At 39.3% G+C, this 25421-nt stretch overlaps 1 protein-coding gene across 2 annotated transcripts in view; it reads left to right on the top strand.

Annotated features, from left to right (window-relative positions):
• The window catches only part of TMOD3 (tropomodulin 3), a 74123-nt gene extending 49696 nt beyond the window's left edge, over positions 1 to 24427 (top strand). For both annotated transcript variants that reach the window (XM_070422768.1, XM_070422778.1), the window contains 7 exons: positions 8181 to 8303; positions 9582 to 9671; positions 12888 to 13018; positions 14533 to 14640; positions 18758 to 18901; positions 20152 to 20296; positions 21628 to 24427. In XM_070422768.1, coding sequence (XP_070278869.1) covers positions 8181 to 8303; positions 9582 to 9671; positions 12888 to 13018; positions 14533 to 14640; positions 18758 to 18901; positions 20152 to 20296; positions 21628 to 21662 — 776 coding nt within the window. In that variant the 3' untranslated portion in view covers positions 21663 to 24427. The remainder of the gene's footprint in view (positions 1 to 8180; positions 8304 to 9581; positions 9672 to 12887; positions 13019 to 14532; positions 14641 to 18757; positions 18902 to 20151; positions 20297 to 21627) is intronic.
• Positions 24428 to 25421: the final 994 nt, after the last annotated feature.

The raw sequence follows: 25421 nt of genomic DNA, 5'->3' as shown, positions 1-25421 counted from the left end.
GTATTACATATGTCTCGTTTTTCCCCCCATTGACTTCTCCCCGGCCGCTCCCACCCCCCAGCACATGTCCTCACCCCCGCCCCCTAGTGTCTGTGTCCATTGGTTATGCTTATATGCATGCATACAAGTCCTTTGGTTGATCTCTTACTCATCCCCCCAACTCCCAACCTTTTCTGCCTTCCCTCTGAGGTTTGACGGTCCGTCCCATGCTTCTTTGTTTCTGGATCTATTTTTGTTCATCAGTTTATGTTGTTCATTATATTCCACAAATGAGTGAGATCATGTGATATTTATCTTTCTCTGACTGGCATATTTTGCTTAGCATAATACTCTCCAGGTCCATCCATGCTGTTGCAAATGGTAATAGCAGCGTAGTATTCCATTGTGTAGATGTACCACCATTTTTTAAGTTTCTTCACTTTCTTGATAGTACCATTTATTTCATAAAAGTTTTTAATTTTAATATAATCCAGTTTATCTATTTTTTCTTTTGATGCTTGTGCTTTTGTTTTAGGTAACAAACCATTGCCTAACTCAAGATTTATGTGTTTTTCTAAGAGTGTTACAGTTTAAACTTTTACATTGAGGTCTGTAGTCTTGATGAAAGGATAATTCTTTCTCAATTGAATTGTCTTGGTACCCTTGTAGAAATTCAGCTGACCATAAATATGAATTTATTTCTGGATTCTCAATTCTGTTTTATTGATTTAAATATCTTTCCTTATGCACCATGCACTGGCTTGATTACAGTAGCTTTATTAAGTTTTGAAATTGGGAAGTATGAGTTCTTCAACTTTGTTCTTCTTTTTCAAGATTGTTTGGCTATTCTGGGTAGCTTGGATTTCCACATGAAATTTAGCATCACCTTGTCATTTTATGCAAATAATCAATTAAGATTTGTTAAGGGTTTGTTCAAGCCTATCAGTCTTGGGAAGAACCCCTTAGATTTTGTATTCTTAATACTAAATAAGTTCTGTGTATTTTATCCTTTGTTACAAAAGTAATTTCCTTTACTTTTAATTTTCTATAACTAGATTTTATATGTACACATTAAACAATAATTCTTATACTGTATTAGTGTTTAACTGTCTATGAAGAAATGTGTAGTAATTACTTTTTGTATTGTTAAAAATACAATCTTGTATAGGCTAGTTACTTCCACAGCAAAAATCTCTATATACAGAGAAATTCTCATACAAAGAAATGCCAGGAGAGCTCTTTTAGAGCTATATAAAAAAAATAGCAAACTTTTACATTGCAGAAGAATTTCCATAAGCCCTTAGAAATTCTTATTTTTTCTGATAAGATTTATTTTGTTATTTATAAGTATTAGCAAAAGTTTGTGTATCGGGAAAAATTAGATATGAATAATACCTCTATGGAATGTGGGTGAGGATTATAAAAATAAACATTTCAGATTTTTATAATGCTTTAGATTCCATTGGTCCCTAGAATAAGACATAGGCAGCTATTTGATAGCTTATGTGGTTTTGTTTAGTAAGTGAATTCCATAATCCAGCAGTTCTTGAGCGTGGCTACTATGTATTAGAATCCCTAGAGATTTTTTTGAAAACCCAGATCTTCTAGCACACAAGACCATTAAAGTCAGAATCTCAGGGGCTGGGACTTAGACATCAGAATTTTTTAAGTTCTCTGAGTGAATCTAATGTGTAGCCAATATTAGAACCACTGCCATAGACATCCAAAAATGCAGAAGAGATCAAACTCAGGAAAATGTAATTAATTATCCTGAAATGGCAATTAAAGGTATGCCATTTGAATCGTATGCCACTTTACTTATAATATCAACCACTGTGAAAAGTACTATGGAATTATTGGGATGTATTGATTTGAATTTGCCTTTGTCTGAGAATCTACACTAATAAAAGACAAACATGCAAATTGACCGTTCCTTCGCTATGCCTTAAGCCACACCCACCAGCCAATCATAGCGACTATATGCAAATTAACCCAACCAAGATGGCAGCCGGCAGCCACGGAGCTGGAGCAAGCAGGAGGCTTGGTTGCCCCAATGATGGAGGAAGCCAAGCTTCCCGCCTGCCGCAGCGGGCTCTGAGCTCCACTCAAAGCATCAAAGTTTCAATTATAGAAGGTAAATAAACCCCAGATACCTGCTTTCAGCTGGCTGTGGCCACGGAGCTGGAGCGAGCAGGAGTCTTGGCCCTGGCCAGCTCTGAGCTCCTCTCAAGGCTACAAAGTTTCAATTATAGAAGGTAAATAAATCCCAGAATAAAAGAAAAAAAAGGAGAGGCTGGGAGCTTCCGTCGCGGTGGGGGGGGGGGGGGGGGGGTGTTGGCCAGCCTGAAAACGGCCCTCAGCCCCTCACCCAGACTGGCCAGGCACCACAGTGGGGACCCCCCCACCCTGAAGGGGGTGTGACCAGCCTGCAAACACCCATCAGCCCCTCACCCGGGCTGGCCAAACCTCCATGGGGTGAGGATCCCCACTGGGGGCGGGGGGGGCTTGACCAGCCTGCAAACAGCCATCAGCCCCTCACCCAGGCTGGCCAGGCACCCCAGTGGGGACCCCCACCCTGAAGGGGGTGTGACCAGCCTGCAAACACCCATCATCCCCTCACCCAGGTTGACCAGGCACCCCAGCAGGACCCCCACTCTGATCCGGGACACCCTTCAGGGCAAACCAGCCGGCCCCCACCCATGCACCAGGCCTCTATCCTATATAATAAAAGGGTAATATGCAAATTGACCCTAACAGCAGAATGACTGGGAATGACTAGTCACTATGACACACACTGACCACCAGGGGCCAGACGCTCAATGCAGGATCTGCCCCCTGGTGGTCAGTGCGCTCCCACAGGGGAGCTCTGCTCAGCCACAAGCCAGGCTTATGGCTGCCAGTACAGTGGTGGTGGTGGGAGCCTCTCCCGCCTTCTCAATAGCGCTAAGGATGTCCAACTGCAGCTTAGGCCTGCTCCCCACTGGCAAGTGGACAGCCCCCGCGGGCTCCTGGGCTGCCAGAGGGATGTCTGACTGCCAGCTTAGGCCCAATTCCCCAGGGAGTGGGCCTAAGCCAGCAGGTGGTCATTCCCCCAAGGGGTCCCAGACTGCAAGAGGGCACAGGCCGGGCTGAGGGACCTCCCCCTGCCCCCCCAAGTGCACAAATTTTTGTGCACTGGGCCTCTAGTCAATAATAAAAGATTATTCAATAATCACCAGAACTCCAAAATTTGGTAATAAGATAATTATGTATACCATCCTATAGATAGACATTTGCTTGAGGGGAAAAGTCTACTGCTAGAGTTAAGTTTGAAAGCCACCAGGGTATTAGAAGAAGCAACGTGTTGAGAGTTTGGGAATCTGTGTTCAAGTGTTAACTCTGCTGTGTGACTTTGAACCAGGATATTTAAATTATACTTTATAAAAAGTAGTTAGGCCCTAACTGGTTTGGCTCAGTGGATGGAGCGTCAGCCTGCGGACTAAAGGGTCCCAGGTTTGATTCCAGTCAAGGGCATGTACCTTGGTTGCGGGCACATCCACAGTAGGGAGTGTGCAGGAAGCAGCTGATTGATGTTTCTCTTTCATTGATGTTTCTAACTCTCTATCCCTCTCCCTTCATCTCTGTAAAAAATCAATAAAATATATATTTTTTTAAAAAGTAGTTAGTTGAACTGCAGGTGACCACCAGATTATCGATTCAACAATCGGATCGCCTGCTGTGTGCCAGGGAAGGATGCAGGGATGAACAGAACATTGAGAAGCTTGCACAGACAGACAGATATGCAAAATGTGTAAGTGTAGCTGTAGTGAAATGTTCAGGGAATTAAGGGAGCACAGAACTGTACTTCATCTGGTTCAGTATTGAGACAAATGCGTTCATTCATTCTACCCTACTAGCAAACGCATCTCTGAAATATATTGAAAGTGCCAGATGCTTATTTCCTAAACATCCTTACAGCAGAGGCATGGTTGTGTGACCCAGAGCTGATTGGTAAGATTAGAAGAGAACACAGTTTTTCTTATAGAAGTTGACAGTTGAGAAAGTGCCCTTCCTTCCTTCCTGTCCTGACTCTATTGCATGAAGACATGATACTTAGTGTTACAAAATCGTCCTGAGACTGGTGGGCTAAGAACAAAGGTCTCCATGCTGGTTATAGCCAAAGAGAAAAATGAAAAGAGCCTGAATCTTTGATGTCAAGCTTGAGCTGCTGAACAGCCACATACCTGTGGACTTATTAAATGAGATAAAAATACTTTTGATTAGAAATGCAGAATCTCAGAGCTCACATCAGACTTTCTGCATCAGAATCTATACTTTAATGAGATCACTAAGTGAATGAGAAGTTTGAAAATCACCAGTTTAAACCACTTCTAATTGGGTATTCTGTTACATGCAGTTAAAAACATCCTTATATATTGTGGATTGGCCAAGTGTCATTTTTTAGATAAGAAAATGCTTGAGCAGAAAGACTTCTAATTCAAATGTAGAAAGTTGCAAGAGACTTGTTATTCTCACTCGAACAACCAAAATAAACAGTTTACTCTGGGTAATCATAGTTTAAAAGATAATCTGTACTAATAAAAGGGTAATATGCTAATTAAACCGGACATTTTCCGGACGTCCTTTTGGACAAAGCCACGGTGGCAGGGGCCGAGGCAGAGGTGGTAGGGGTGATCAGGCTGGCAGGGGAGGGCAGTTAGGGGCAATCAGGCTGACAGGGGAGAGCAGTTAGGGGGCGATCAGGCTGGCAGGCAGAGGGGGTTAGGGGGTGATCAGGCTGGCAGGGGAGCAGTTAGGGAGCAATCAGGCTGGCAGTTAGGGGGTGATCAGGCTGCCAGGCAGAGGTGGTTAGGGGCAATCAGGTAGGCAGGCAGACAGGCAGGCAAGTGGTTAGGAGCCAGCGTCCCAGATTGCGAGAGGGATGTCCCCCAAGGGGTCCTGGATTGGAGAAGGTGCAGGCCAGGCTGAGGGACCCCCCTGCCCCATGCACAAATTTCATGCACCAGGCCTCTAGTAATGAAAATAAAAAGCTATCAGAGATCTTGAAGACACAAATCTAAATTACTCCAGAAAGTGCCAAGACCTTCATAAGAGAGGTGATCCAGTCTTGCTCTCTCCTAACTGAAAAAGAGGAAACTTCCTTAGAGAGGAGTTAAGGAGCAATCAGCCTAACTTTTAACCAATGTTTTGTGACTGTGTGAGGGCTGTCAGGATAGACTAGAATCCAGAGAAGCCCTGGAGCAACGCTGTCCACTAGAACTTTCTGCAGTGGTAGAAATGTTCTATGTCTGTGCTAACCAAGTGTGGCTGTCAAGCACTTGAAATGTGGCTGTTGTGCACCTGAAATGTGGCCATCGTGGCTGAGGAACTGAATTTTAGTTTGAATTAATTTAAATTAAAGTAGTCACATGTTACTAGTAGCTGCCACAGTGGACAGTGCATTCTTAGAGACAGGGTGAGACTGCATTACCCACCATTCTTTGCTACCCTAGTAGTGCTAGAGTATTACTCTGAGAATAGAGGCAATGAAGTAGAGCTGAGAAAATTCCCAGCTCAGGGAGACGAAGGGAGAGCCAGGAGAGTTGAAAGAATCCCTTCCAGGCCCTCCTGAACTTCACAAACTATAGAGCAGATTAGACAGGGTGGGGCTGAAAGATCTGCCAAGGCTCAGAGAGCATGGAGTGGGACTGGAAAACAAAGACACCCCACGTCACCCAGAAAGCTGGCAGCCTGGGTCACACATTGGGAGAAATCTCTCCCACTCCACAGTTCAAAGAAGTAGGAAGCTCAGATCTCCAGAACCTCACCAGGGTTCTCATCCCCGGCCTTGCCAAAGAGAAAGTCCTGACCCCATTCTCAAAATGTTTGAAGCCAATGGGGAACTGAATCAAACCAATGTTGCAGCAAAGTCCACATTCAGCTCAACTGCAGAGCATGTTGATTCAGCCCTGACCTGAGCGGCATGTTCCTTTCAGACTCTGCTATACTTTTATACAAACTGTCCAACACACAAAGACCTAAGACACAGGTGACCCACAGTCAAGTAAGTAAGCAGTCACCAGGCTCGTGTGGCGCAGTGGTTGAGCGTCGACCTATGAACCAGGAGGTCACAGTTCAATTCCATGCCCAGTTTTGGGCTAGATCCCTGGTGCGGGCTCTGCAGGAAGGAGTCGATCAGTGATTCTCATCAATGATGTTTCTATCTCTCTCCCTTTCCCTTCCTCTCTGAAATCAATAAAAAATATATTTTAAAAGAATGTAAACAGTCAATAGAAGACCCAGAGATGACCCAAATATTGGTGTTATCAGTCAGGGACTTTAAAATAAGTATGACAAAAATGCCAAAGAATCTGATGGACAAGGTGCACTGCACGTATAAAGCGATGAGGAATTTTGGCAGAGACATGGAAACTGTTTTCTGTGGGTTTTTTTTTTTTTAAGAACCAAATGGAAATGCTAAAAATAAAAAATATAATATCAGAAATTAAGATCCTTTAGATGAGCATAGAGAAAATACCTGAGCAGCCTTGACCAGATTCCTGGGAGTTATATTGTGGAAGGATTCCTTATTCACACTAATTGATATTTTCCTTGAGCAAGAAGTACACAACTCACTACACTAATTATAAGGCCACAAACATTCCTTTTGATAGAGCACTGAATAGATTCATCAGGCCACATATTCTCATCTTTCCCTGGTAGTTTCCTGATAGAAAACAAAATAATTGGCACTTCTGTGAATGCATACATAGGCCTTTCCAGATCTTTTAGTTGGAATTTTCACCTGTCTTGGGAGAGAAACTAGAGGCAATCTTGGTAACCTAGTCCATACCATGTGTGAGTACTGCGTCTTGTTTGGTCAGCTTGTGCCACAGCTACTAGTATATCATTGTCATTTACTAGTCCCTTCGTAGTTTTAATCTTTCATTGGACAGATGGTAATAAAATACTGATTTTCACATAATAAATAGGTTTCTAGAAAAATTAGTTTCTTTTTCTTTTTTTTTTTTTAAATATATTTTATTGATTTTTTACAGAGAGGAAGGGAGAGAGATAGAGAGCTAGAAACATCGATGAGAGAGAAACATCGATCAGCTGCCTCCTGCACATCTCCCACTGGGGATGTGCCCGCAACCCAGGTACATGCCCCTGACCGGAATCGAACCTGGGACCTTTCAGTCCGCAGGCCGACGCTCTATCCACTGAGCCAAACCGGTTTCGGCGAAAAATTAGTTTCTTAATAGGTAACCTTGTTAGTGTCCATTGAGCCTTAGAGGCACAGTAATCAAAAGTTTCAGACTAGCCCTAGCCGGTTTGGCTCAGTGGATAGAGCGTTGGCCTGCGGACTGAAGGGTCCCAGGTTCGATTCTGGCCAAGGGCACATGCCTAGGTTGCAGGCTTGATCCCCAGTAGGGGACATGCAGGAGGCAGCCTATCAGTGATTCTCTCTCATCATTGATGTTTCCATCTATCTCTCTCCCTTCCTCTCTAAAATCAATAAAAATATATATATTTTTTAAAAAAAGTTTCAGACTACCACTCAGGACATACAGGAATTTCTTTGCAATTAGAACTTGAATTTCTGGAATAATTGCTTCTGCCATTCCTGGAGGGACTGTAACGATTTCTTGTTTAAAAATAAGAAAGTGAAATTTCTTTTAATCTTCTTAAAGTTTTATAGATTTTTGTGTTTATTCCTTTATTCATTTATGTTTTGATTCAGTAATTGTAGAGTAACTCATAATGACTCCAAAAAGAGCCTATTTATATTTTCTTTTTTTTTTTAATATATTTTTATTGATTTTTTACAGAGAGGAAGGGAGAGAGATAGAGAGTTAGAAACATCGATGAGAGAGAAACATCGACCAGCCGCCTCCTGCACATCTCCCACTGGAGATGTGCCCGCAACCCAGGTACATGCCCTTGACCGGAATCAAACCCGGGACCCCTCAGTCCACTGAGCCAAACCGGTTTCAGCTATTTATATTTTCACAAATGGAAAAATTTCTCAGATTTTTTTATTCCAACTTTTATGGTCACTGGAAGCTTATAAATACTTATTGAAGATGAAATGAAATTATTACATGTCAATCTTGACTTTCTTTTAGCTTCAATTGCACTTACTTTTAATAATTTTTGTTAGAGTAAAATGATAATGAGTTAATAGCAGCAGTAAATTAACAAACCGCTTTATTTTACAGGGAAAATATTCATCCCTAAACAGAAACCTATCCAGACTTTTACAGAAGAAAAAATCTCTCTTGATCCAGAATTAGAAGAAGCTTTGACAAGTGCTTCTGATACAGAATTGTGTGACCTCGCAGGTACCTCCTGAAACACATTGTGAATGAATGTGGAGGGGAGGGGAGTACTAGCACACACCTCTATTCATTATGCAAATACATCCTTTGCCTAGCAGAGTGCTATTGAATCAGTGACCACATATTTGGCTTTATTTCTTCTACTCTAAAGCTGACGCAAAGAATGTTATTTTAAAAAATTCAATAGTGAAATTTTTATGTTAATAGAATTGTATTACTTGACATCTTTTCCCATGTTGCCCATTTTGAAAGTCTTTATAAAAATGTTTCATCAGCTGGCGCTCAGCTAGAAGCCGTCCCATCTGAGCACTGAAAGAGTTGCCGGGGTCAACTACTGTCCCATTTTATCAGAAAGACCCCAAGGTGGGTAACTGGGAAGCAGATGAGACAGTCAGCCCTGAGCTATACTCACACTTTCCCAACTTCTCTGAAGTATGTATGGAACACTCCAAGCCTCCCTGTTATTTTCATCATTGCTGGTTTCTTATAAAGACCAGAATCTCCTCCACCTCCTCCCCCACACAGCCATTTTCCTAAATAGAAAAATAGGACACAAGAGGAGATCTTAACCCCAAGAACTAACATGTTTGAAAAGATCGTGAAGATTCTTTAGGAAGGACACAGGAAAAGGACAATCAAGGTGTTGGCCACAGCCAGAGCAGGTGTGTTATTTCTGGGAGTGGTGAGGATTGATGGATTTGTAAATTCATCAGAGTGGAATGGACAAGGGGCACACTGTAGCTTCTGCCTCATTTATGCAAAAGGGCATCAAAAACAAAAACCAAATTTCTCCTAAGTGTCATTTTTGGGGTATCTACTTTAATCTTAATATGAGAATTCAGCTATACTTTCAGTATTCTACTCTTAGCTAAAATATGAATGAGAGTTAACAAATGTAAAGTAGTGAAGGTTAAGTTGAAAACCTGCCATCTATCACATTATGTTGCTAGAAATCTTGTGTAAAGGATGAACAGCAAAGTAGATCGTGTCAGTTTTTTTCTTAGCCACCAGATGGAGCTAATCGTAGATTTGCATTTAAGGTTAGGCTAGCTCCAGCTGTGTCTGAATTCAGAACTACGGGGAAAATAATAAGGGCATTGATGAGGAGACTGTAGGTGATTTTTAAACATGCTGTCTCCCCTTTTTGGGCTGCAAAATCTGTAGTTAACTGAGTAGAAAAATGTCCAGAGAATGTTAAAATCATTAATAGAAATTTTGGGTTGTAAAATTCTGTTTAACACTGATGAAAATAAAACTAATTTCCTTTTTCTGTCTCCATAGCTATTCTTGGAATGCACAATTTGATAACGAATACACAGTTCTGTAATATAGTGGGAAGTAGTAATGGTGTTGACCAAGAAAATTTTTCAAGTAAGTATTTACAATGCTTTGTGAATTCCAATTCTTTGTTAAATATATTTTGTTTGCTCAATGTATCAACTTCTGTGTTTACATACCAAATGTTATGTATATATACTAGAAACCTAAAATTCCAGTTAGATGGTATTGGTATATAAAACCATTGAAGAAGGAAAATTAAGTATTTTATGCTTAATGTGTCCGCAAATATAATAGGAACCACTCTCACCTCACGAGTAATACTAATGCTAAACAGTATAAGTGCTAATCAAACTTGGCTTTTGTTGACATTCTTTTTTCAGTGTTACTGATTTTCAAGAAGTCTACAACAGTGTTGGCAAACTACTGATTTTACATTATAAAATCAGATTCAGGAGAAACCTCAAAACTATTCAACCCCCAAACCTTTTAGTCTATTTAATGAAAAGTATTAAATAGCCCAAAACAAAGCTTTTTAAAAAGTTCATGTATAGGAGCCCTGGCCAGGTGGCTCAGTTCATTGGAGCATCGTCCCATACATCAAAAGGTCACAGGTTCCATTCCTGGTCAGGGCACATACTTAGGTTGTGGATTTGATCCCCTGTCAGGGCCTTTACGGGAGGCAACCAGTCAGTGTTTCTCACATCGATGTTTCTCTGTCTCTCAAATTAATTTAAAAAAACAAAACAAAACATATCCTCAGGTGAGGATTAAAAAATTCATGTCTGGGATGTTTTAAAACTATCAAAGTAATATATACTTTTGTAGTATATACCTGCCCTGGCTAGTGTGGCTCAGGTGTTTAGAGTGTTGTTCCATGCACTGAAGGGTGGCAGGTTTGAATTCTTGGTCAGGGCACATGCCCAGGTTGCAGGTTCAATCCCTGGTTGGGGCATATGTGGGTGGCAATCGATCTGTGTTTCTCTCTCACATCAATATTTCTCTCTCTCTCCCCCTTCCTCTCCCTCTCTCCCTCCCCACCAATAAATAAATAAATAAACAAACCAACAAACAATACCTAAGTGTATAAGGTAAGAAGTAAAAGTGTTCATAGAAATTATGCCTTCTACTCATGCACCCCCAACCCTATTAACAATTTGGGTGTATATTTGTTTAGGCTTTGTACTATGTTTATATAAACTTATATATGTATGTGTAGTCTTTTGTTTATTTTTAAAAATGGGATCATACTATAGATATTTCTTACAACTTAATTTTCTTTTTTTATTTAATTTATTGGGGTGACATTGGTTAATAAAATAACGTAATTTTTCAAAACTAATACAATTGGCTAATTGTCTGAATGCTGACTATGGGCCATATTCTGTGCACAGCTCTTGAATAGAAATTGTTTTTATTTAATCCTCACAACAAACAGTTCTATGAAATAGGTATTATTATATGTTATCCTTTATTTGCATATACGGGAGCTGAGATTTTAGAATGATTGAGTAACTTGAATGTCACACAAAGTCAGTGATGAGGATTTTAACACATGCTGTATAGTATATATTACTTAGCACTATATCGTGTTTCCTGGTTAGTTAACATATAGAGCTACCACACTCGAACATCTGTATAACACTCCATTTTGTGAGTGTTCTATGATTTGGCCATTCCTCCTATCTTTTAACTTTTTGTTGTAGAAATGTTCAAGCATACATAGTAGAAGAGAGAATAATATATTCATTGCCCAGTTTCAGCTGTTTTTAACATTTTGTCAGCCTTATATCATCCATTGTCTGCCTCTCAACCCATTTACTGCCCACCCCTCCTTCCCCCCGGAATATTTTTTTAAATTGATTTCAGAGAGGAAGGGAGACGGAAAGAGAGATAAAAACATCAATGATGAGAGAGAATCATTGCTCAGCTGCCTCCTGCACACCCCCTACTGGGAATCGAGCCTGAAACCCAGGCATGTGCCCTGACCAGGAATCAAACCGTGACGTTGTGGTTCATAGGTCGACACTCAACCACTGAGCCACACCAGCTGGACAAAGACTTTCCTTTTAACATACCATTATCAAACTTAAATATTAGCAATAATTCCTTTTTATCATCTAATACTCAGTTTGTCTTCAGATTTCTCATTTTCTCAAAAATATTTCACAGTTGGTTTGTTCTAATCAGGATCCAAATACGGGTCACCAATTGCATTTGGTTGTCATTTGGTTTCAGTTTTTCTTATTTCTTAATAGTTCCCCTCCTCAACCTCTTTCCCCCTTTCTTCATGCCATTTTTAAGAAACTGGGCTGTTATATATATATATAGAATATCCCACATTCTGGATTTGGCTGATTGCATCCTTGTGGTATCATTTTACAAATTTCTCTGTCTCCTATGTTTCTGTAAACTGTTACTTATTTTCTCTAGGCTTGATCAGATTCAGGTGCAGTTTTTTGAGTCTTAAATTTGGACAGAATGCTTCCTAGGTGGTGATTAAATCACATTAGGGTGCATATCAAGATGGTCATATCTCTGGGGGGAATGTGTTAAGTGTCATTAGAGAGTTCAAGCCTTCTAGATTCCCTTTCAACTTTGCATAGTTGTATCCTGGCCATGTGTATGGGTAGAGTTTATATGGTGAAGAATTGGAGGTAGGAGTGAAGGAAGGAAATAGAATTTAGAATTTCTGCCTCAGTACTTCCTCTGTGTACTATTACTTCTCTCTGTCTCCCCATTCCTTATTCCTACTTTACTTCCTAATGGAGGGTCCACCCCTTTTCCCATTGTGTAGTACTCCCCTTGGGAAGAAGACCTGTGTACTTCCATCACCTTGTTGTTCTTATCAAGGCTCTGTTTCTTAAAGTCTGTGATTCTTACTGCCTTTTCAGTAATTACTAGCAGATCACAGAGAAATCTTACGAGATGTTAAAGTTAATCATATTTGAACTTTATCTTAAACATTGCAACAAATAAATGGGATCATTGGCGTGTGTTATCAAATGTATTTTAGTGGTAATTTTGTAATACACCAAGAGGCCATGAAAATAATCATTTTTGAAGGCTGATGTTTTGCAAATAAAATGAGTTATTTTTTATATATTCAATAAAGTTTTATTTTTGTGCACAAAGGATAATTTAGAAATTGTGGGGAAGAAACTTTTAAATTAGTCCTACTGAGTGTGTGTGTGTGTGTGTGTGTGTGTGAGAGAGAGTGAGAGATATGTGTTATCAAGTTAATATATGCATCCACTTGTAATAGTATCAGCCACTGAGACACTTGCTTTTTCTCACCTGTTACTACAGATGTGGTAAAGGGTGAAAAGATGGTCCCAGTATTTGATGAGCCACCAAATCCAACCAACGTTGAAGAGAGTTTAAAGAGAATTAAAGAAAATGATGTTCGTCTTGTTGAAGTTAATTTGAATAATATAAAGGTAGGTGTGCCAGGCAAAGTAAGTTTTTAATTGCTGAGTCAGGTGGATCTAGGGTGAGAACTGGGCAGTTTTGATATAGTATAATTCTTTCTACTTAAAGGCGAAGTGTTTGCTCCTAACACTGTGGTAACACAGATTCTTCCATATTTTAAAAGTTAAAGTAATACAGTGTTTATCTTACTTGCTTTTTAAAAGAGTATCACATAGAAATGTAGATCCTACTAGACTACCTCTCTTTGGCTTTCAAAGTACTGCCTACTTTTAAGAGCATTTAGTCTTTTGGGTTTTGTGTTTTTAATCAGGTTTCTTGAGGTCTAATTTATATAAAGTAAAATTCTCCTTTATCAGTGTATTATTCTGTGAGTTTTGACAAACCCATACAGTTGAACAACCACTAGCACAGTCAGATGTAGAACATATCACACCTTTTGTCGTCATGGCCCTGGCTCTAGTCCTGACAGTCACTGATCTGTTTTCTTTCCCTATCATTTTGCCTTCTCCAGAATGTAGTGTAAATGGAATCATACAGTATGTAGCCTTTAGAGCCTGGCATCTTTCAGTTAGGATAATGCATTTGAGGTTCATCCATGTTTTTGCTTGTGTCAGCAGTTTGTTCCTTTATATTGCTGAGTCGTGTTCTGTTGTTGGGATATCATGCAATTTGTTTATCCATTCATTAATTGATAGATGTATGGGTTGCTTCCACTTTGGAATGATTATAAATGAAACCACTGTTCACATTCACATGCAGTCATATGCTTTGTGTGAACATGTTTTCATTTCTCTTGAGTATTATATCTTGATTCATCTGAATTTGGGGTAGAGGGAACATCTGGAAGTTATAAGAACCAAGGGAGTAAGACCTCTGCGCTCTTTTAATGGGTGTGAATGGAGGAAAGAACAACGTGGGGAAAGCTAATGTCCCTACTCGGTCATTCATTTTATTCATTCCTTAAAAATTGTCTTCCTGTATCTCTGTAAATCAACAGTAATGATCTACAAGTAACACAGCTACAGGAAATTAAAGTCTTGGGACTAAAGGGGAAATTAGTGCCTTCTAGAACTACATCTTTCCGCGTTTCAAGTAGTGGAAAGCAGGGTTAATCTCTCTTAATACTTGGTAGTTTAAACTAAGGGAGTAAGAACAGTATGTCATCTGCCCCAGGAATCATACTCAGAGGTGGGTTCCCACATCTTTCTCTTTGTAGAAATGGGTCCACTTTGAATACTCAGATGTTGACTTCTTATAATATGAACAGTTAAATGTAAAATCACAAGAGCTTCTTTAACTTAAATGCTAGAGAAATGGTGATATATTCTCTGCTCTAGGTCAACAGTTTGTGCATGTATACCTTGATAGAGAAGTCAGACAGATATAGAGGAAGCAGTTAATTGTTTTTACTTGTAGACTATTGTGTGTTTATGTAATTCCTGAGAGCATTTTAATGAAAAAAGTTAAATATTTACTTGATTACTGGACTGAAATGTAATGTTTTGCATTATTGTCTTTCAAGAATATTCCAATTCCAACCCTAAAAGATTTTGCAAAGGCTTTGGAAACCAACACACATGTGAAATATTTAAGTCTTGCAGCCACGCGGAGCAATGACCCTGTTGCTTTTGTAAGTAACTTACATTTTTTAAAAAGTTTTCAATTACAGTTGACATTCAATATTATATTAGTTTCAGGTATACAGCATAGTGGTTAGATATTTATATAACTTACAAAGTGATTTCCCTCCCCCCCCCCCATAAGTCTAGGGGACTATTTTATATAAACTCACCATGTCCTGTGAGAAAGGAATGGCACCAAACATAGGTATTACAATGGCACCGAACATTAGGAGGTATTGCCTCCTAATTGAGCTGCCTGCTCCATTTTACTCCATTTTTTATGCTATATTTTACATCCCCATGATTGTTTTGTAACTACTAATTTGTACTTCTTAATACCTTCATTTTTTTCACCTGCACCCCCAACCCTCCTCCTCTCTGGCAACAACCATCAGTTTGTAAGTTAACTATTGATAATGTCAAAATTATAACTACATACCAGGGTGTTACAGAGATGGCTAAACTGTGTTTTTATGAACACAATTTACTCCCTTTTTTCAATTGATGTTTAACTCTGTATTAAGCAGTACATGATCTACTGCTCTTTTACATTTATTTTTTCCTATATTTCCTTTCTATAATTTTTTAAAACATAAATGGAGTCATAAAATATATGCTATTCTGCAGTTTATTTTTTACTCAACAGTATGTCTTAAGAGATCTTTTCATATCAGTACATAAAGTTCCACACCAATTATTTACTATCTGCAGAAGATTCTATTTATGGACCTATAATGTTGGGTTTTGTCAAATGCTTTTTCTGTGTCTCTTGAGATGGTCATGTGGTTTTGTCCTTTATTCCGTTAATATGGTGTATTACATTGATTAATTTTTGTATATTAAATCAAACTTCCAGTCCTGGGTAAATCCCTCTTGATCATGATGTGAACCTTTTTCTTCAGTTGGCTTTGAGGACATCACTCCCTTTCCCTTTGATTCTCCCCCTGCCTCAGCTGGACATCCCTTCTCTTATCCATTCCTGTGCTGGTTTCTCCTCTTTTAAGCATTGGAACAGCCCAGGGCTCGGTCATAGGCCCTCTTCTTTTCTCTGTCTACATTCATTTTCTTGGTGATTTCATTCTATTTCATTGATACATATTATCTATAAATGCTAGTGGCTACCAGTGTTATTATCTCCAGTTGATACCTCTCTCCTGAACTCCATATTCTTGTCCAGCTACCTACTTAGCAACTTTATTTAGGTGTCCAAGAGACATCTCAAATTTAAATCCCAAAGCAAACTCCGAACTTCCATTCCATCCCTGTTTGTCTCAGTCTTTCCTTTTTCACCAAAGCAACTTCTTTCTTTCATTTGCTTAAGAGAAAAAGAAATGGAGTCACCTTGGTTTTCCTTTCTTACAACCTTAAATGTATCCAGCCCTGTCTTCAGAATACTTGTAGACTCTATCCACTTCTCACCATTTTCACAACTACCATCCTGGTGTAAGCCACTACCTCCTCTTATCTGGAGTATTGCAATAGCCTCCTAATTGAGCTGCCTGCTCCATTTTACTCACCCCAAAGCCAAGTCCTTACACAATATCAAAAGTGATTCTTTTAAAACTTCATTTAATTATCTCATTCCTGTGCTCAGAAACTCCCAGAAGCTCCCTATCTCATTCAAGTAAAAATCAAAATACTTTATAGGCCTTATAAGGCCTTACATGAGCAGGCCTCATCTTCTTTACTGCCCTTTCATTGTACTATAGCCATGCAGCCTCTTGCTCTTCCTCAAATATGCTACCCATGTTCCCAGCTTAAGACCTTTACACTTGTTCCTCTTGCCTAGAACTTCCTCGCAAAAGATGTTCCACATAGCCGAAACCGGTTTGGCTCAGTGGATAGAGCGTCAGCTTGCGGACTGAAGGGTCTCGGGTTCGATTCCGGTCAGGGGCATGTACCTGGGTTGCGGACACATCCCCAGTAGGAGATGTGCAGGAGGCAGCTGATCGATGTTTCTAGCTCTCTGTCTCTCTCCCTTCCTCTCTGTAAAAAATCAATAAAATATATTTAAAAAAAAAAAAAAAAAAGATGTTCCACATAGCTTCACTTCATCACTTTGAGTCTTTGCTCAAACGTCACCTTTTAGGCGAAAACTTTCCTAACCACCCTATGTAAAATAGTAACCTCACTCCTACCCCTCACACTCCCCATCTGCCCTACTTTCTCTTTTTTTTTTTCTTCCTCTTTGGCTCTCTTTACTATCTGATATTACATTTTGCTTGCTTATTATTTGGGCCCCCCACTAGAATGCAAGTTCCATCAGGCATATTTTATTTCTGAATCTACAGAGTAGTAGTACTTGTCAAATAATAAGCCATCAATAATATTTGAATAAGTGTATGTACAGAAGGATGAATAAGGGTTTTGTTCTAAGTCACATAGCTAGTTGTCACTAATAGAAAGTACCAGTGTATAGATAATCTGTCCCAAGTTCTTTATTTTTTAAAAATATATTTTTATTAATTTCTGAGAGAAAGGGAGAGGGAGAGAGAGATAGAAACATCAGTGATGAGAATCATTGATTGGCTGCCTGGGGATTGAGCCCGCAACCCGGGCATGTGCCCTTGACCGGAATCAAACCCAGGACCCTTCAGTCCACAGGCCGACGCTCTATCCACTGAGCCAAACCAGCTAGGGCTGTCCCAAGTTCTTTATAGTATTCCATCACCACCACCCCCATTGCCTTTTCTTTTAAGTTAACTTTAAGCTGGATCTTCCTTCCACATGTTTTCTAGAGTTTGGCCTTATGTTTGACCTTTCTAAGGGGCTATTTTATATAAACTTACTCATATTCTAACTTATCCCTCTTTCCTTCCCTCTCCTTTTCCTCTTCTCACAAGTTTCTGTTGGTAAATTAATATGGTGTTTATTTTTTTTATTTTTAAATGGATTTCAGAGAGGAGAGAAGAGAAAGAAACATCAATGACGAGAGAGAATCATTGATTGGGTGCCTCCTGCATACCCCCTACTGGAGATCAAGCCTGCAACCTAGGCATGTGCCCTTGACCAGAATCAAACCCAGGACCCTTCAATCCACTGGCTGAAGTTCTATCCACTGAGCCAAACCGGCCAGGGCTAATATGGTGTTTATTATGCACTGGATCAAATGCCTAGCACTACCATGTCCTGTGAGAAAGGGAAGGAAGCAGACTGAAGACAGAGCATTCCTTGAGGAAATGAATGTTTAGTGAGCCCCTTCTTCTCCATAGTCTTTGTGCTCTTGCAGTTCTAGTTATTTGTGATCTCTTTTGGCCTTCTGTCTTAGGCATTCTTTTTGGTCTCCGCCTTGGAAATCAGTCCATAATTTACCCTCATTTTGGCTTTGCAGTAATCCAGCTGCACCAGGACCTAAATGAGGAAAAAATATTCCAAAGAGACATTGATGAAGTCAGTCCTACACAGAAACTGGCAGAAGGATGAGGGACAAGAGAAAACATGACAAAGGGTGTGGATGAGCATGAGGATTAACTAGCAATGGGAATGTTCCAATAGAGAATTACATGTGACAGAAAAAGCTAAATATTGTGACAGGGGCCCTGTCCAGTGTTGCTCAGTTGGTTGGGCATTGCCCCATGTACCGAGGTCACTGGTTCTATTCCTCATCAGGGCACCTGCCTTGGTTGTGGGCTCCCAGGTCGGGGTGAGTAGGAGGCAGCCGATCGATGTTTTTCTCTTTCCCTAAAAATCAATAAGCCCAGCGTGACTCAGTGGTTGAGCGTCAATCTATGAACCAGGAGATCACGGTTCGATTCCCGGTCAGGGCACATGCCCAGGTTTTGCGCTCAATCTCCAGTGTGGGTTGTGCAGAAGGCAGCCAAATCAATGATTCTCTCTCATCATTGATGTTTCTACTCTCTCTCCCTCTCCTTTTCTCTCTGAAATCAATAAAAAATATATTTTAAAAATAATAAAATAAAACTTAATAAAAACATGTTTTCTTTAAAAAAAAGATTGTGACAGGGTACATGTGCAAAGTGGATACATGTGAGACCTATGAGGTAGGTGTCAAATTCAATCAAATGAGAAACATTAAGGCAGTTATGTTAATTAGTATATTTGTTTATGGTGTGTATAGTGTATAATTGTCAGATTTTAATCTCCAAAATTTTCTTTAACTTCTAGGCTTTTGCAGATATGCTGAAAGTGAACAAAAATTTGAAGAGCTTAAATATGGAGTCCAACTTTATCACAGGAGCTGGGATTCTAGCACTGATTGATGCGTTAAGAGATAATGAGACCCTCACCGAGCTCAAGATTGACAATCAGGTCAGTGCTCTGCAGCAGTAACTTTGAGAAAGCTACAGCCCACACTGCTGTGCAGGGCTTGGGGACTCAGGAGGCGTGTGGGAGGAGGGTTTTCAGGGAGCTATTTGGGAAGGTGGCATAAAAGAGGATGAGAGGACATTGGAGGCATCTGGAATATTAATTTGATATTTTTGGTATGGGTCTTTAGTATATTCATAGAGTTATGCAACCATCACCACTGTCTAATTCCAGAACATTTTTAGCATTGCAAAAAGAAATTTGCCCTGGCCTGTGTGGCTCAGTGGTAGAGCATCGGCCCAAGCACTGCTCAAGGGCATGTACCTGGGTTGCAGGTCCATCCCAGACCCCAGGCCCTGATTGAAGCTCTTGAGGGAGGCAACCAGTCCGTGTGTCTCTTTCTGTCTCTCTACATCTCCCTCTCCCTCCTTCCTTCTCTCCATCTCTGCGCCCCCCCCCCCCCCCCCCCCCCCCCCCCCGCCTTTCCCTTCCACTCTCTAAAAATCAATGGAAAAAAATCCTTGGGCAAAGTTTAACAACAACAAAAAAAGAAACTCCATACCCACCAGCGGTCACTCCCTATTCACCCCTCCCACCTCTACTTTCTGTCTCTGCATTTGCCTGTTTTAGACAGTTCATATTAATGGAATTGTATACTACGTGGTCTTTTGTGACTGCCGCCTTTCACTGAGCAAAATGTTCTGGAGGTTCATCCATGTTGTAGCACATATGAGTACTTACTCTTTTTTTAGCTGAATAGTATTGTTACATTTGGGTTGTTTCTACTTTTTGAATATTAGGAATAAAGCTGCTGTGAACATTTATATATACAGGTTCTTGTATGAACATGTGTGTTTGTTTTTTGTGGGTCTGTACCTAGAAGTGGCATTGCTAGGTCATACGGGCATGTCAGATTGTTTTCTACAGCAACTGCATCATTTTACATTCCGACCAGCATGTCTGAGGGTCCCATTTTCTTCTACAATCTTGCCAACCCTTATTATTTTCTGTCTCTTTTATTATAGTCATCCTGTGGCTATGAAGGGTATCTCATTATGGAAATCCACAATTTTTTTATGTCTATATGATCTATACTGAACTTTAAACGTTTGTTTCCCTTGTATACTATAAGAATTGGGAAAATTTTAAAATACCAACAGAATCAGCATACCTCAATGTCTTAGTCTTGACTTACCTAGAAAAGTATTTTGATCTAGTTTATTAACACTATTCTTTATTTCTGATTATTCCAGAGGCAGCAGTTGGGGACAGCTGTAGAATTGGAAATGGCGAAGATGCTTGAGGAAAATACAAATATCCTTAAGTTTGGATATCGGTTTACACAGCAGGGACCCCGAACCAGGGCAGCTAATGCTATAACAAAAAACAATGACTTAGGTAAGACATACAATTGCAAATTGAATTTCTGAATCATGCCATTAACCTAATGTATTGGAGAAGCTTTTTTTGCTTTTAAAATAAATTTTAACAGAGATGACTTGGCCTAGGTTTCTAATATCTGCATGGTCCTTTTATACTGACTGAATCAGAATTCAGTTTAAGGAAGGCTGTAGTGATTATTGGGTTGGTTAGTGGGTAAAATCAACTTCATGTGAAAATAATATTTCACAGCTTCTGGTGAACAGTTTTCTACAATTAACATTTATACTTCCTATAATGTTTTACTCTCAGCTCTAAGTCACCCCTTGGAGCTATTAAAAAAGATTTCAACATGACAGTAAAATGTTTGCCCTTTTTATCAAATGCTCTCTGGTGGCTGATAGGTAAGAGTAACAAGATCCTGAAGTTGAAGACCTTGCCCTGCTACTAGTGAGCACAGCCTGGTGCGTTAGGGCCACCCATCCACGAAGAGGCTGGGGGATCCTCAGATACATGCACCTTCTCTCCATCAGCTGGACTAGTTGGCTGGCCTCTTTGACAGCCAAAGGTGATGGTAGCCAGCTGTGACCTGACCACATTACCAGGGTCTGAGATTTTCATTACTTTGCATTTATTTTGTCAGAGCCCTGAGCCAGTTCATTTTGTGGGAGAAAAGAGAAGGAAAATTTGGAGAGCAGTAGGGTCCCAGGTTCGATTCCGGTCAAGGGCAGGTACCTTGGTTGCAGACACATCCCCAGTGGGAGGTGTGCAGGAGGCAGCTGATGGATGTTTCTCTCTCATCGATGTTTCTAACTCTCTAGCCCTCTCTCTTCCTCTCTGTAAAAAATCAATAAAATATATATATTTTTTAAAAAATGAATGACAAAACCGTTTTCACTATGTTCTTTCACAGACTAAGGAAGTGAGCTGTACTGTAGTGCCTAATCAGAAGAGCATGCAGATATTGTTGATACTATCAATTCAGAATTTAACACAATCATTTATTAATTATTTTTAATGGAGGTATCAACTTTTTCAGTAAACAGATGAGACAGCACAGTGGACTTGAATGCGATTGCTGACCATTCTGTTTTAGATTTCTAATGCTCTGGCTGTGTAAGCACAGGTGAGCGAGGGCAGGTAGTTCTTACTCTGAAACCCCTCACTTCTCAGCAGGTAAATGACAAGGAAAAGGATGTGAGTTTTTTATTTTAATGACCATGTGGATTGGAAATGGACATTTCATGTTTGTACAACTATCGCTGAATTTACAGAAGCTTGTTTGTAAAAAGCAAGTTAAGTTTGTACAAATGAACAGGGATTTCTAACTTTCTTTATTTTTCTCATAGTTCGCAAGAAACGAGTTGAAGGAGACCACCAGTAAGTCCGCCAAGGCATAACCTTTGGAAGACTTCTGAAGGTCATCAGGACTCATGTTGGTGATATCAGATATAAAATTTTCCTGGGTAGAAGGGAAAAGACTGGAAATTTTTCTTTCTTTTTTTTTTTTTTTTCAACTACATGTATATTTTTCTAGTTTAAGTTACAAGTTTCAAATTGTAAAATCAATAGTAGGTGACATTTTATATTTTAAAGCATTATTTCTACTTTCTGCTAAAATCAATTTTAATTTAGCTTAATTGAGTGGTTTATGGTGGGTCTTAGTTAAAAAAAAATACAATTATCAGAAAGTATAGGAAGTCACATGTAGAATAATATAAACATTTTAAGGACCAAATCTCTTTGTTAAAAAAAGGGACATTGCTGATATCAGACTTGCTGTGCACCTCACAGGTACAAGCACTTCAAAGCTCCTGATTCCAGGATGGGAGAGATTTCCGTGTTTTAGAACACATGAGCTTGGAGAGATTGTGCTTTTGCTTCTGTCAAGAAAGCACAATACCAGAATTTTAAACCAGGTGACTCAAATCTAGTCGTCTGTTTAGAAGTAAAAGCAGGCCTCTAGGAGAGAGAAAATGCATTCCAGGTTACTGCACTTGTCTGATGTATCTTTAAGAGTATAGTGATGTCTACACTGATCACAGTGTTTCATTTTAATACTGTGGGCTTTATTAGATTTTTGTGAAAGCCCATAGTAAAAAGCATCTGAGTAGGAAAGCTATTCTGTTCCTGTAAAAGGCAGATAGCCAACTCTTGGTTAGATAGGGTAAGAGAAAAAGAAAGCTGTTGTTTACAGTAAATGTGATGGAGGTGAAGTCTGAGGAGCATGCAAAATGGTCAGTTAAACTGATGGTTCCTATAAAGCAAATTAGAAACTGGCACGCGTCTAAATCAGTGTTCCTATATGCAGTGCAGAATTCCATAAACGGTATTTAATCATCACTCACTACAAATTTTCCAAACAGGAAATCTCTTCTTCATAAACCCAGTTTTTATTGTTTCCTGTCATCTTGTACTTTTTTATCCATATTGTGTAAAAGTAATTTCTCATAACAAAAGTTGTCTTCCTGTTACTCTCAAAGAATCAAAGTGAACAATTGAACAGTGTACTGTGGTGGGCAGCTGACTCCAGAACGCCAGTGCGATGGGGGATTTGGACCTGTATCCTTGCCCTGTTTCGGGGCAGCCTCTGGACCGGAGATGGCGGAGTCTTACAGCTGCCGAAAGCAGGGGCAGAGGAATCCCAGTCACCCTGGCCTCAGACATGCAGGCCTGGCTGTACCATTCACAGGGAGATTTTTCTAAGGGAGAATCTCATTTCACAGGAGCAGAGAGATCTGTTGTTAATTTTTAAATAAAATATTTTTCTGCTCCTTCAGTTTACGGTGGACAGTTTATCCAATGACTGGGCAGCTTCCTGTGTACTGTGGTATAAGCCTTCTTAACAGGGTGTGTTTGATGCTTTGTATCAGTATCTGATGTTTTAAAGGGGCCTAAGAATGACTTTGCACTATTTCCTTTCAGTTATAGGCTGCTGATTTTTTTTTTTTAAGTTAGGAAGTGTCTCTCTCTCTCTCCCTCCCTCCCTCCCTCTCTCTCTCTCTCTCTCCTTTTCATATACAACTTTGGAAACGTACTTGATTTTAGACACTGCACTGTTCCAGCAGGGTGGGGGCCGCATGGAGCAGGGGCGAGGCTACCGTTACACTCTCAGCAAGGCTGCCTTGCAGCACTATCCTGAGTCATTACATTGATTAGTATGTTACCCCCCTCCTCCATGAGTTTTTTTTTTAACATAGGTAGACAAGCCCTTACCTAAAGTTGTATATCATACTTATGGATAAAATCTTTAGTATGAAGAAGTTAAGTGTTTTGCTTGTACCATTCCAGTTCTGAGCTACAGTAGTTCATTATATAATTTCTTCATAAATGACTTTAAAGGTAAACATTCATCCGATTGAATATAGAAAAATCTTTCGAGCATTGTAATTACAGGGGAGAAAACATGTTTACTTTGATCTTTAAAAATATGGCACCTCTTAGCCTTTTATTAACTTCTGGAATTTCTATATTGCTCTAAAATTTTGTAATAGATTAGAATTGTGAAGTAGTCTGGATTTTTAAACCAAAGATGTATAGGACCTTAAATTTTGTAGTCTAACCAATTTAAACTTATCTGGTGATCTAATCAAAGAACATTGGCATTTTTAAATTGCTGGGTTTTTTTTTAAAGCTTTAACTTCCCATTTTATAAAACTTTATATTTATATTTGTCCAAATTTTTTCTAGTATGTCTACATGAACTTGTATTTTAAAAATATTAATTACTAATGTTGATATTATTAAAATGGATGTTGGTGCTATATATTTGTAGCTAGTAAGTCTAAAGTATAGAAGAAATACATTTTATAAGGGTGCCTGTCATTTAAAAGACCAAATAAACATTTTGTGTTTTAAACAACTAGCAATTGTTAGAGATTTCAATAAGAATTATCTTTATCATTAAATGGCAAATTCTTGTTATTTGAATGAAATAATCCACATACTTTATGCAGTAGGTGCACTCTGGAAAAGTTACATGTAAATAGAACTTTGTAAATTGTTTTTCCATTGACAATATCTGATGTTTTCATTTAAAATGGGAATTCCATGATATTAAAAAGTTATGAGAAAAAATGTTTGATAAATGTTAGTCATGTTCTATTATATATTATATTTGCTGCCATTAAAATAAGATGAAAAGATGCATGCCGTTTCATAAAATCTTGTACTTTTGGCTCTGTGTTCCCAGGGCTACCTCACTTCCTCCTCATATAAACCACACAGATCTGAGGAGCATGATTTTTCTGGGGTCCAAGCAACTTCCATTCTCTGCAGGCTCAGTGCCATCCCACTTGGCTCCTCGTTGCAATACCACAATTTTTCCAGTTTCATTGAGATATAATTGACATTTAACATTGTGTTAGCTTAAGTTATACAACATAATGATTTAATCTATGAATATAGTAAGACATGATCACCACAGTAAATTTAGTTAACATCCATCACTTCACATAGTTAAAAAAATTTTTTTCCTTGTGATGACAACTTTTGAGATCTACTCTCTTAGCAACTTTCAGATATATAACACAGTATTGTTAACTGTAGCCACCATGCTGCACATTCCACCCCCAGGACTTAGTCATCTTATACCTGAGGCTCGTACCTTGTGACCACCTTCACCCAGGCCTTCATCCCCAGCCCTGCCTCTCACAACCACCAATCTGTTCTCTGTTTCAGTGAGTTTTTTTTTCTTTTCACATACGTGAGATCATACAGTATTTGTCTTTCTCTGTCTGGCTTATTTGACTTAGCACAATGTCCTCAAGGCACTTCACTTTCGAGTAGTGTTAACTGAAGACATGGCATCCAGTAAAACGAAACACAAGGATGTGCAGAGCGGCTTCCCATGCTGCCCTCAGGCTCAGGCCCAATCTGTCTGCTTAAGAAAGGTTAAAAAATGGCACATATACATAAGCTCATACACGCACACTGCATAAAAATCTTTGTAATTTCAAGTAAATGCCCACTTTATATTTTTTAGTCTTTTGGATGAATTATATTTGGTTTTAGTTATGTTTAAAAGCTTGAAAATTATCTTGTTACAATGCATCATTCTTTGTCACAGCAAATAGGTATTTAAATACATTTTTTAATGCTAAAATATCCAAAATGCTGTAGATGTTTTATTTTTTCAACTTTT

The sequence above is a fragment of the Myotis yumanensis genome, unplaced genomic scaffold (genome assembly GCF_028538775.1).
Source record: "Myotis yumanensis isolate MYYU_CA2020_CCGP unplaced genomic scaffold, mMyoYum1.0.hap1 SCAF_1, whole genome shotgun sequence".
Lineage (NCBI taxonomy): Eukaryota > Metazoa > Chordata > Mammalia > Chiroptera > Vespertilionidae > Myotis > Myotis yumanensis.
The sequence above is the reverse complement of the archived record's forward strand: the minus strand, read 5'-3'. Positions and strand labels throughout refer to the sequence as shown.